Genomic DNA, 11,645 nt, shown 5'->3' with positions numbered 1-11,645 from the left:
AAATATGTAATTAAAGATAATGAATTAATTTATTCAGAATATAATTCAATTAAAAATATTTTATACATAATATTAATCAAATGGAGAATTAATTAATGAATTTTGATCTGTTGGCTTTTTAAAAAAGCATGAACAGTGCAAGCAACTACTCAATTAAGGCAAAAAAAAAAAAATCATGAATAATATCGATTGATTAATCTTGAAGTTCGAAAAAAAAATCAATTAATCAATCAATACGTATTAATCTATCGTCAATAAATGTATGCATAATTACTGCATTACATAGATAAAGAAAGGAATCAATTGAAGTTTAAAAAAATTGATTAATTCATCAATACAGCTGGTTTATCAATGAATTTTTCTTTCGCCACCTGGTTAATCAATCAATTTAACCGTCACTGTAATAAAGTAGTGCCACTTCACGAACAGGAACTTAATCAATTTCCCTTTTTTCGTGTATCAATTAGTGAATGTGTTGTATGAGGTCTGGATAGTCTGAGTCTGCAGGCAACTAAAGCAGTCAATCAATCAATAAATCTTTATTTTTTTTAAATCAATTAATGCATCGATACAGTTTGTGTATCACGCAATCAATCATTAATCCATCGATTATTACTGCAGTAAAAATACCTAAGTAAGGGAACACTAGAATCCTCTCCCCGAAGTTCTATAGAATCCTCTGCCCCTGAAAGACGGTGGGATCGTGGGGGAGAAAGGAAGGTAGATTGCACCGCGAAAATCTCCTGTACAAAACCTGAGTGCAAAATTCCAGACAAATTACCTCGCATTTGTCTCTGTGAACGGGGAAAAAGGAAGGTGGCGTTCCTTCGTCGGCGCCGGGTTTCTTATGTTGTCCGCCGTTCTGCTTCCGTTGTGCTTTGAATTTGTGCAGTTCTTCCATGGCTTCTGGAACTTCAATTACCGCACCTGGTACATTCTTCATCTGCAACTATGATGTTTGGCCACTCTTCGTGGTCTTTGATGTCATATCTTTGCTTTGTTGCAGAGGCCGTCCAGGTGCTGGTGTCGTTACTAGCCGATGATTCTCTCGCTGTTAGGGAGGCCTCCAGGGCCTCTCTCAAAGACATTGCTGCTCTGTGATTATCTCTCTACTCACACTGGTTTTCTCATTTATTCCTCGTGAAACTTAACTGAAAATTTGGTCCAATGTGGTTGCAGGAATCCTCTTTTAGTTCTCGAGTGCTGCGCAGTCGTTTCACGAGGAGGACGTCGGGTACTTATGCTTCTCCTTTCACTAGATGATTAGTTCCTCGGTAATTTGGAGTGTCGAATATTTTGTTGTTGGAATATTTTTTTAGCGGTTCGGAAACATGGCCGGTGTTTTTCAAGTGATGGCATTTGGGGTTCGCTCGCTGGACAAAAGAGAGGTCGATGATTCTTTCATGACAAAGCTTGCCAAGATTGCTACCGCTGAAATGATATCCTCTAAGGTAATTTCTGTTTTCATGCGGGACGATGCGTACTTGACTGAAGTAATGGATTTTTGACGTGGACCTTGGGACGTTTTTTTACTCTGCATTATATGGTAAAACGCTGTGCTCTTTATTTAATCAGTCCATATTGTGGAGAGAATTAGACGATCGCTGGTCAGTTATTGGATGTTGATGGTGGTTTGCTGGAGACCTTCCCAAGAAAACGTCACTTGTTTAATCCAGTCTTATGACTTGCGAAAAACACTTTTGAAAGATATATTAGTGTTTTGTTCTAAATTCTTTGCTCCGAATCCTTAATATTCTTGTGAAATTCTTAATTTCTTATTTTTTGAAGACAGAAGTCTCTCCTCTGTCCAATTTTTATTCCCAGATTCAATTCACAAGGCATCATATAGCGTATTCAATAATTGTATTTCTACTTAGTCCTAAATTTTTAATTTCTGTATCAAGTCTGTAATTTTGCATGCACTGATGATTGAAATTCTTCACTTAGCTAGTCAAAAATCCAAAATTTGACACATGTAACGCTACCTTCCTCAAATATTGCACCTAAATAAACTCTTGAATTTTGCCCTTAATTTTATCTAAACATTTCTATGAAATATTTGATTTTGTTCGAAGATCTAGGAAATTAGGTTTTATTAAGATCGAGTTTGGTTAAAGCATGGGATTTTAGGATGAAATTTGGTTAAGTTGAAGGAATATGCAAGCTGCGTGCTAGGCATATCTTATTTTTGTAAAGAGTTAAGACAATGATATCAAACGTGACAAAAGTGCCAACGATTTAAACCTCAGACCACTTGATTGTCAATTTTTAATCTATAGGTTACCAGAGTAAAATCGATCCAAACTTTAGGATGCCAAGCTTTATTTTACTTGATTAGTATTTCTGTTGTTGTTATTGTCATTGTTATTTTGTCCTGTGGTTTGGGTGGGAGAGCGAAGTGCTTTGATATTGTGTTCGTTGAAGTGTAACTCTAGAATCTTAAAATAGAGGCTCATTCTGCCTCATCTTTTTGGGGATAGGTTTTTTTTTTTTTTTTTTAAGCTTCCTTGTGGTCAGGGTTCTTCTTAACAGGCACTAATTGGTTTGCTTCTTGCTGTTGACGTGTACTTTCCACACCATACAATTTGGGTGTTAAGTTGGTATGTGTATGAGTTGTATACGATTACCAACAGGCACTAATGTGGATTTGAATTTTCAGTATAAATCTCTGTAACTTTGATGAGATTCTTACTTGGGGATTATTTTATTGGCATTGTGTTCTCTCTGGACCGTTGTCCAGTTAATGGCTTCATTGAATACCATATGTTGCTTAAGGTGAACTGGTACACGAGTTCTTAAGCTTCATGGTGACTGTTCTTCTGCAGGAAATCAATTCGGACTGGCAACGAGCAGCAACAAGTCTACTTGTTGCAATTGGTTTGCATTTACCTGACCTAGTAAGTTTTATGATTTTTTGTAAAGAGTTGCAATTGGTTTGCATTTACCTGACCTAGTAAGTTTTATGATTTTTTGTAAAGAGAAAGAAAAGAACAAGTTCATGGCATGGCTGGAGGTTATGAATTCAGCATCCTAATATCTCTGAATATTAGCTCAAGAAATCCCTTAGAGAAATAGTTGGGTTTATTATGAATTCAGTTAATAGCTTTCTTCTGAGAATTAAAATTTTATATTACGTGCAATTTACAAAGCTCAAATAATATCTCCCTTTTGGCCTTTTGGTTTCACCTTCATTGAGAGTAGTTGTGGCTTCTATATTTTTGAACCATTCGTTTATCCTCACTTCGAGTTTTTCTGGATTTTAAGCTAACTTAATATGTCTCAGTCTCTCGTATGAATTGGTGTTGCAGATGATGGAAGAAATTTTTCTTCATTTATCTGGGCCAAATTCATTACTGGCTATGGTTCAAATACTTGCAAAATTTGCTTCTACTGATCGTAAGTAATAAAAATTTTCTTTGTGATTTAATCTGCACAATCATCTTATTTTTTCTTTAGTATGTTAATTTTTTTGGTTGGTGGAATTAGTGTTGTTGTAAGTTCTGATGAGTGTTTATCTAATTGGAATTTTTTTTTTGGGGGTCAGATACACTTAAAAAACTTTCTTAATCGTTTGATACAGTGATGAAAACGAAAAAAAAAAAAACCTAAGGAATTAGGGAACTTCATAAATGCTTGACATGCATCTGCCAATAGAAAATGTAGGACGTTAGGAGATTCAGCCTTCTGTTTGACTTAGTTCCCTGTTTAGGATTTGGCTTAAACTTTCAACTTCACTATGCTGTTTTAGAGTGGAAAATATTTAACCTTCAGTATAGCATTTGATTTAAAATGGGTTCTGATGTTATTAGCAGTGTTATTTAAGATTCTGCTGGCGGTGGCCAATAGGACTGAGAAGAGGTCTTCTTGTGGTCTGGGGCTGGTGAGAGTAAGAGAGTGAAGTGGCCACTTATTTAGTTGGGAGGTTTGTTGTAGGCCAGAGGATTATGAAGGGTTGGGTTACGTGTAATTTGTTATCTAAAATGGTTTTCTTTTTTCTTTTTGACCTGAAAAATGATATTCTAAAAGCTTCTTCTTGCATTATGAACTGGCGTGGCATATTTGGAATAGGCTGTTCGTTATGTTTGGTGAGAAGTGGGTTTGACTGATTCATCTTGGGGGTTTTTCTGGCTATCAAGTTTAAATGTCTTGGCCCTTGGGGAGACAAAAGGAGCAAAAAGTTCTCTTCAGTTTTGGCACGTTTTTGGTGTCGTTGGCTGGAATGAAATTCAAGGATCATTAGTCAAAAAATTCATCTGAGAAATCTTTGGGGAGAGGATCATCATTATCACATTATGTCCTCTTGGTGGGTTTGATGAATTATTTCTTTTCCTCCTTTATGAATCTTAAAAGGGATTAGATGCTCATCTGCAATGGAGCTTACCTTGTATTCTCTTATTTCCACTTTTGTTTGAGAAGGATCTCTCGTCCCCTGCTCTTGTATCTCTGTCTATTATTTTTTTTCTTATATACATTGTTTTTTGTTTTTTTTTCATTAAAAAAATTCTTTGTTGGATATGCAAAGATGTTTGGTTTTGGTTCATCTTGCCTTAGGAGGATATCCTTTCCTTCCTTTATGTAATTCCTATCTTAAACTTTTCAGTTTTTGTTAAAAGGAAGTTCTGATGGGGTTCCTTCCCTTTAAATCTGGTACAGCACTACAGTTTATTCCTCGGTGGAAAGGTGTACTTTCACGAATTCTGCCAGTTCTTGGAAATGTGAGAGATGTGCATCGGCCGATTTTTGCTAATGGTATGATTTTAATTTTTTTTTTTTGGGTGGACGTGTGATGTTATTTCAACTGTAGCTAGGCTTTTCATGGTTCGTTGTGGTATGTTTGTCTGGCAGTACTGATCTGGTTGACGTAGCTGATGAATGGGCTCTGTCTGAATTGCTTGGGTAGTTTGAATTGCATGTAAAATTATTTTGTGGTAAATTTAGGCCATATCGGTTATACATGTCTTTGAGGCAAGCATGAAGTGTCTTGAAAACTTTTTGGTCCATAATAGATTAAAATTATCCAGCCTTATGAAATGGTTTGGTTTGAACTATAGGACCTCCTTTATTGAACTGCTGTTTAGCACATTCTGGCAATGGGATGGAACAAGCTCATAAATCCTGTATTAAGATTATTTTAATTTATTTTATTTATATCATTCTTGCCATACCATGACCAAAGTGCCTGCTGCCCTTTTCTCCTTGCAAACCTTTATGTTCCCATAAATGGTCTTGTAGGCATAGGGTTGTAGATTATGACTTTTTTCAACTAGTTTTAGATCGAATTCTTCTTGTCCTCCTTACTGATAATGCTGTTGGTTTATCTAATATTAGCATGCTGATTGTTGTGCTAGTTATTCTTTGCAGCATTTAAGTGTTGGTGTCAAGCTGCTTGGCAATATAATGTGGATTTTCCTTCGCATTCACCCCTTGATGGAGATGTCATGTGAGATATGACACATAGTCTTTGTTGTTCTAAATCCTCACGTTACTTTTTCTTATTGCCTTTCTGAGGGGTATATGAATGTAGTGCAGGTCATTTTTAAATTCTGCTTTCGATCTTTTTCTTAGAGTTTGGTCAACTTCACGGGATCTAAAGGTTTGGGACTAATCGTCATATTTTTTTTTTTGGTATTATTAATTATTAATCTTAGTCTCTCTTTCTTAGTTTTACTGTCAGGTGATGTAATTTTTGAAGTTGATTGGCCATTTGCATTCTTTTTATTTGGTTAACTATCCAATATATAGAATGTTAAGAAGATAGTTTCTTACGAGATATTCATGTGCCATAATCAACGTTATGCTAATATTTCATCGCAGCATTACACAACTAAGGTATCCTTTGAAGATGTGTTTGCTGCAAGATTTTCCAATACAATTGTTATAGGTGGATGTTGTTTATAGCATGATCGGTTCTTTTAAAGAAGTTCCTCTATATATTTTGCTCTATTGGAGAACTTGGCAGCAAATTAACACCTATAGACTTTCACCTAATTTGTCCTTTTCTTCAAAGTGTTTGTGATTTTCTTTGCACTTAGAATTTGCAAAGAACCCGAGTTGAACTGAGTCAAAAATGTTATCTTTTATCTTCTTTCATAGCTGCCATGTTGATTGTTGTATTGCTTTTGGTTTGTTGTGATCAACTATGATGATTTATTTAGCTAGCATGAGAAAATCAAGAAGAATCTAAATGGAATCACAAACTTGCTGTTTTAGGTTGCTGTTTGTGTCTATTGACATCAATTAGAATAGGTCAAGTGCAGTAGTAGAGAAGCTAATATGTCCCAGCCCACTAATTGATGAATTGATGACCGATATTTTAACCAGTTTGTCTCACTTTTCAACAGTCTCCTGTATTTTGGGCATGTATTTTAACCATGACTAGCTTTTTGCAAATGTAATAAACTCTCACCAATGAGAGCTTTAGTAAAAACATCTGCTGGTTGTTCACCAGGTCAAGTGCAATAATAGAGCAGCTACAAGCCCCACCCCCTAATTGCTGACACATAATCTAGTTGTCTTATTATTCTGCTAATATTTTGGTTGGCTGAACAGTTAAATAATGGAAAAATTGTTTTAGCTTTTTTATCTTTTTGTAGAGAAAATATTAATGTGGTTGAATTGGTTTATGTGAACTCTCTTTTTTGTCAACAATTTTTTTTATTGCCAAATATAGAGTTTTGTACCAAAAACACCTACAAATAACCTATGAGACTATGACTAATTCCAGTAATTCAAAACACACACATGAACTGTTTTATCAAGGCTCCCTGTCATGATTCTGAGCTATGGTTCTGTAGTTTCTATCACAATGTTTTTGTTTATTTATTAACCACGTATTTTTTAATATATCATTTACGTCATGCATTTGCCTCATTGTATTACACTTAGTAATCTTTTTGCCTTTTGTATCTAGGTTTGTGCGGCGTCTGTGGAAGCCCTGGGTCAGATGGTTGGTCTCATAACACGCAACCAACTAAAGGCTGCTTTACCAAGGCTTATTCCTACAATATTGGATTTGTAAGAATGATTTCCTTATTGTTTCAATCTTCATTTCAACCATTGCATGATGGTTTTGTAAAGTTTGTGAATAATAATTCAAGAATTTCCTCCTTGCATGGCTAAGAGAATTCTCTTGCTGGACAGATGTATTCAAAATGTTAACAAGGATTTAAGTATATATTGTTCTCCTCTTTTCTGGTCAGATACAAAAAGGATCAAGATACCGCTTTTCTGGCAACATGCAGTCTTCACAGCCTCTTAAATGCCTCTCTTCTGTCTGAAAGCGGTCCTCCTATGATTGATTTTGAGGTAATTCATACTATGACTTTTCTTTCGAACATTGCTTCTGAGTTGAGTATCTTCATCCTTCGTTTTTGTGCTGCTGGATATTTTAATTTCAAACATTACTGAGTATTTGATTAGGGTAAAGGTCAAGCAAAGCATCAGGGCTGTTAGTAAAAAAAAATCGCACATAATCATCTTATAATCCCCAGGGTAATGGTCACATGATATCGCCCCCAATAACAACTTTGACTGTTTTAATTGTTATTGTTATTATTTGTGTGCTACTTGTCAAGGACGTTAATTATGTGTAATTGAGACCTTCAAATGTGTTCCCTTATTATGAATATCTGCTACCTGCTCTTTTGCTGGTACATAAGTCATGCAGATAGTTCCTTCTTTAACTTTCCTTTCAATGATTATCTAGTCTTGTGTATTTTTTATTGTTGAGTAAACTGGCGGTGAATTTTAGGTAATTGCTTCTTATTGTTCTATTGAATGATGTGGTTGTCCTTGAAAACCTTGTCTAATTATATGAGTATAGAAACACTTGTCGAATGATCTATTGAGTAATGTGTTTTTTTTTTTTTTCAGTTTAATTCATATACCAGTCATGAAATAAACATGGGAATATGAGAAGGCTTTTCATGTTGTTGGAAATGTGACGTGGAAGTGGGTGTAATACTCTTAGCAAATGCTAGATTTATCAGAGCAAAGCTAGATTTGAAACATTTTTTTAAGAATGCCCCTTGAACTGAAATATTTATTCAGTTGAGTTCTTCCCTCATGCGACCATATTGTGAGAACTCCATAAATGTAGCTAGTGTAATTTGTCTGCTTCCTTTCTTAAGTAATTTCTTTTTATATTATCCTGCAATAATTAGTTCATTAAGAATTCATTTTTAGAAAAGAGAATTAGTATTTTTATCAATAAAGAAGAAAAATACTCGATAGGATAAAACTTCTTGTTATTGTACTAATAAAGAAGAAAAAAGATGATAGGGGATGAAGTATACCCCTAAGAAGAGCAGAAAATTAACTCATTGGTGTGGGTTTGCAGGACCTAGCACCCATTCTGTCAGCACTTCTTCTGGTGATTTGTGTGAATACTGATGGCAAAGAACAAGTGGGGCTGAAGGTATGTTTAACATTTCATTTTGTTTGGAGTAATTTTCATATAGTATCTTTAGTTCCTCTTGTTAAATTCTATATACATTCATTTTATTCCCAATATAATTTTTTAAATCTTTTGAATTTTTTGGGACCATGATAGGGTTCCTCTACCAAAGAACTAACAGCAGAGAGAGCATAGAAAGTTTTTATTAATGGTGGTGGGAATTCAGTCACTTCATTAACGTAGGGGAATATTTGTACAACTCATACAACACAACCTACGATCCATATGTACAAACTCATCACAGCAAAGGATTAGGTTATATTAGTCCTTTGCTCAATACACAACGCATTGCACATTCTACATATTGACTGTGATAAGGATGGAGATTCTGGATTATAGCTTCAGACAAGAGGTGCACCACCTCAATTTATATGCTACCAAAAACCTTACCACCATTAAGGTCGTTTCAGATCACATGTGCTCAACATAGCACGGCTGAGAAGAATTAAAAAAAAAAAAGAAAACAAAAATATGAAAGGATATGAAAGACTTTTGAAGGCCATTTCCTGCCTTGTCTCTGCTGGTTTCTAGCTCCAATTGGAGGAGTTTTTAATAGTCTTCTTTGCGTGGTGACTTTTGTTCTTCCCCTTTCTATTTCATTTACAATAAAGAGGAGACTGTTTGTGTCCAGTAAGTTTGTGTTACTATTAGTGTTTTTTCTCTGCGTGCTTCTGTGAAAAGTAGGTAGGTTGAATTTCTGCTGGGATGTTATTTATTTGCACAAGGTGTCTCTATTTTCCAAGAGCATATTAGTAACTTTGGTCAGCACTGCTTGTTCTTGGCTCTGTTTTGAGAGAGTTGTCTTCTAGGCTTTGCTGTGGGTTAATGAACATGGTTTCTTATGGGAAAGCCTTTCAGAAAGGCAAAGTTACTGGAAAGCCTTTAAGGATGGCTTTCTTTCTTGCTTCATTGTATAGTTTTGTGATGTTGTAAGATGATGTTTATCTGCTGACTTCACCAGTATTGTCTTTTCAAATAAATTCTTCTCGTCAATGAGATTCTTTTGGTGTGTATTGCAGACATATAATGAAGTTCAGCATTGCTTTCTGGCCGTTGGCCTGGTGTATCCAGATGATTTATTTGTGCTCCTTGTAAATGTAAGTTGCCACAAATCTTTGTGATCTATCTTCAGTGGAAGTGTTACTTCTTGCTTTCTACTTTGATTTGATGATAGGAGGATTTTTATGACCGAAAAAGGTATTTATTGATGAAAAGAGAGTTGGAGGGTGATATAAGGGCCCAATACTGGGCCTGCTTGAACTGGTCAAGATTAGAAGTTTGACTTTGCTATCGCTCTGTTAATTTTCTTTCCTTATTTTTTGATAATATTAGGCATGTATGTCTGATTTTATTACCCTGTAATTTTCCCATGATTTTTCAGATGGTGTAATCACCAATCATTTATTTGTAACCAAACCCATGTCCAAAGCACACAGATAGCTGGTTTCTGGGAAGTTTTGGGAGTAGATTAGTGTTTGTCAGCAGCAATGTGTGTGTCTGGAAAATCTGCTGGCTTCTGTAGCCTCTAAATTCTTTTTTTTTTTTTTGCGGGGAAAATGACCATTAAGTTCTTTGGCAGTGTGCTGTCTCGGGTGGTTTATGGTGTCTTCAATGAGGTGGAAATGTGTGTGTTTAACCAAAATTTCCTCCATCCCGTCTTTAATGGGAGATAACTGCTTTCTTGCCCACCTTGTGGTTTTTGGCGAATGGTCTTTTTGGAGAGCGGAGACCATTGATGATTTAGGAGGGACTGGAAAGCTCTTTTGATATAATGATTGATGAGTCTGTGGCTTCTTTTGTCTTGGGAGGACTTGTCCTTGGTTTTCTATACTGCTTTTGTCTTATCTTCAATTGTTTTTTCCCCTATAAAAATCTTTGAAGTCTTGTGCTGAGGAGGATTATGATATTCCGTTCTCTACTCTTGCTATTAAATAATCTTCTTTTGCCAGAAATGCAGGCTGAAGGAAGAACCATTGACCTTTAGTGCACTTTGTGTTCTGAAGCACCTTTTGCCCAGGTTTTTTATTTTGCAATTCTATTGCTGATCTTTCTTAACCTTGATTCTCTAGTTTGAGCTGACAGAGTGTTCTTTTTGAAGGTTATTGGAAGTCTGGCACAATAAAAGGCCTCTGCTAGTTGAAGCTGTAAAATCCTTGCTAGATGAGCAGAATTTAGGTGTCCGAAAGGCACTTTCAGAGGTAAGTCATTTTGAACCAATATTCCTGTGGGTTTGTTTCAAATCCTAACCCTTTTTGCATTTTTTGGCTAGTGATTTTGTGTTTGTTCCTTCTGTACTTGATACTTTTAATTTGTTTGTAGTTGATTGTGGTTATGGCTTCACACTGTTACTTGGTTGGTTCATCTGGTGAGTCGTTTGTTGAATATCTTGTACGCCATTGTGCCCTGACAGATCAAAATCAGAGTGATATTGACAACAGGCTAAATAAGAGAGTTGAGGTATCCTTGTTTTTGTCATTCCCCTGTCTTTTTAATTGGTTTTCATCCTGTGATTTGTTTTTATAATAATGGTTTTTTGGAGCTTAGCGCTAGATTTTTTAGAGAATACTTAATTGTATGTATATTTAATGAGAGAAGTGCTCTTCTAAGCATTGCATTTTTGTTTTGCATTCGGCGTTTCCATGTTATTTTGTTAGGTTGGTGTCATAGAAAAGCAGTTTTCTAGGTTGATCTCACGGGAAAGCTTCTGTGCTTCAAATTCTTGCTTTTTTAATCTCCTTTCCCCTTTTACCTCTACTAAGGTTTGCATCCTTGACGTTGAAGTTTATTATCTCTTCAATCAAATCACTTCTTTCATTGGAAATTGTAATTGTAATAATGATGATAATATACATTGCACAGTTTTGCCCAGGTCGCTCCCCATCATAAACTCCTAATAGCATGTTGTTTTTTATCAGATGAAAATTGGTGTTGTGACTTCAGGGGACTTGAGAGCAATTTGCGAGAAAGGGCTCTTCTGATAACTATTACAATTCCTGAGATGGAGGTAAATTAGATATTTATATCAATTTATGGTTTTGATTGAACTCTTTTTGAGGGGATTATTCTATTATTTTCCTATTTGTTAATTACATGAAAATACATTTTAATTCGTATTTATTTTTCTACAGCCCACAGGCTTTGGCCTTTTTCGGCTGAAAATGATTAGTCCACGGACCTATACAAGTGCTGT

At 35.4% G+C, this 11,645-nt stretch overlaps 1 protein-coding gene across 1 annotated transcript; it reads left to right on the top strand.

The window, feature by feature from the left end:
* The first annotated feature begins 601 nt into the window (after window positions 1-601).
* On the top strand, window positions 602-11,433 carry LOC129300843 (protein SHOOT GRAVITROPISM 6-like). Its single transcript, XM_054939435.1, has 17 exons — window positions 602-930; window positions 1,007-1,097; window positions 1,180-1,234; window positions 1,320-1,451; window positions 2,826-2,897; window positions 3,309-3,396; window positions 4,654-4,749; window positions 5,362-5,440; window positions 5,530-5,593; window positions 6,911-7,014; window positions 7,200-7,305; window positions 8,339-8,416; window positions 9,475-9,552; window positions 10,405-10,472; window positions 10,554-10,653; window positions 10,775-10,912; window positions 11,371-11,433. Exons 1-17 carry the CDS (start codon window positions 900-902, stop codon window positions 11,431-11,433), a joined length of 1,443 nt encoding a protein of 480 aa, XP_054795410.1. The 5' UTR covers window positions 602-899.
* Window positions 11,434-11,645: the final 212 nt, after the last annotated feature.

Source organism: Prosopis cineraria, unplaced genomic scaffold (genome assembly GCF_029017545.1).
Source record: "Prosopis cineraria cultivar Desert tree isolate PC_DT_omini unplaced genomic scaffold, ASM2901754v1 PC1772, whole genome shotgun sequence".
NCBI lineage: Eukaryota > Viridiplantae > Streptophyta > Magnoliopsida > Fabales > Fabaceae > Prosopis > Prosopis cineraria.
The sequence above is the reverse complement of the archived record's forward strand: the minus strand, read 5'-3'. Positions and strand labels throughout refer to the sequence as shown.

Coding starts and splice junctions, on each gene's coding strand:
- LOC129300843 (XM_054939435.1), top strand. CDS start 900: ATGGCTTCTGGAACTTCAATTACCGCACCTG. Junction 2,898..3,308: donor GTTTGCATTTACCTGACCTA/GTAAGTTTTATG, acceptor TTGGTGTTGCAG/ATGATGGAAGAAATTTTTCT. Junction 8,417..9,474: donor AAGAACAAGTGGGGCTGAAG/GTATGTTTAACA, acceptor TGTGTATTGCAG/ACATATAATGAAGTTCAGCA.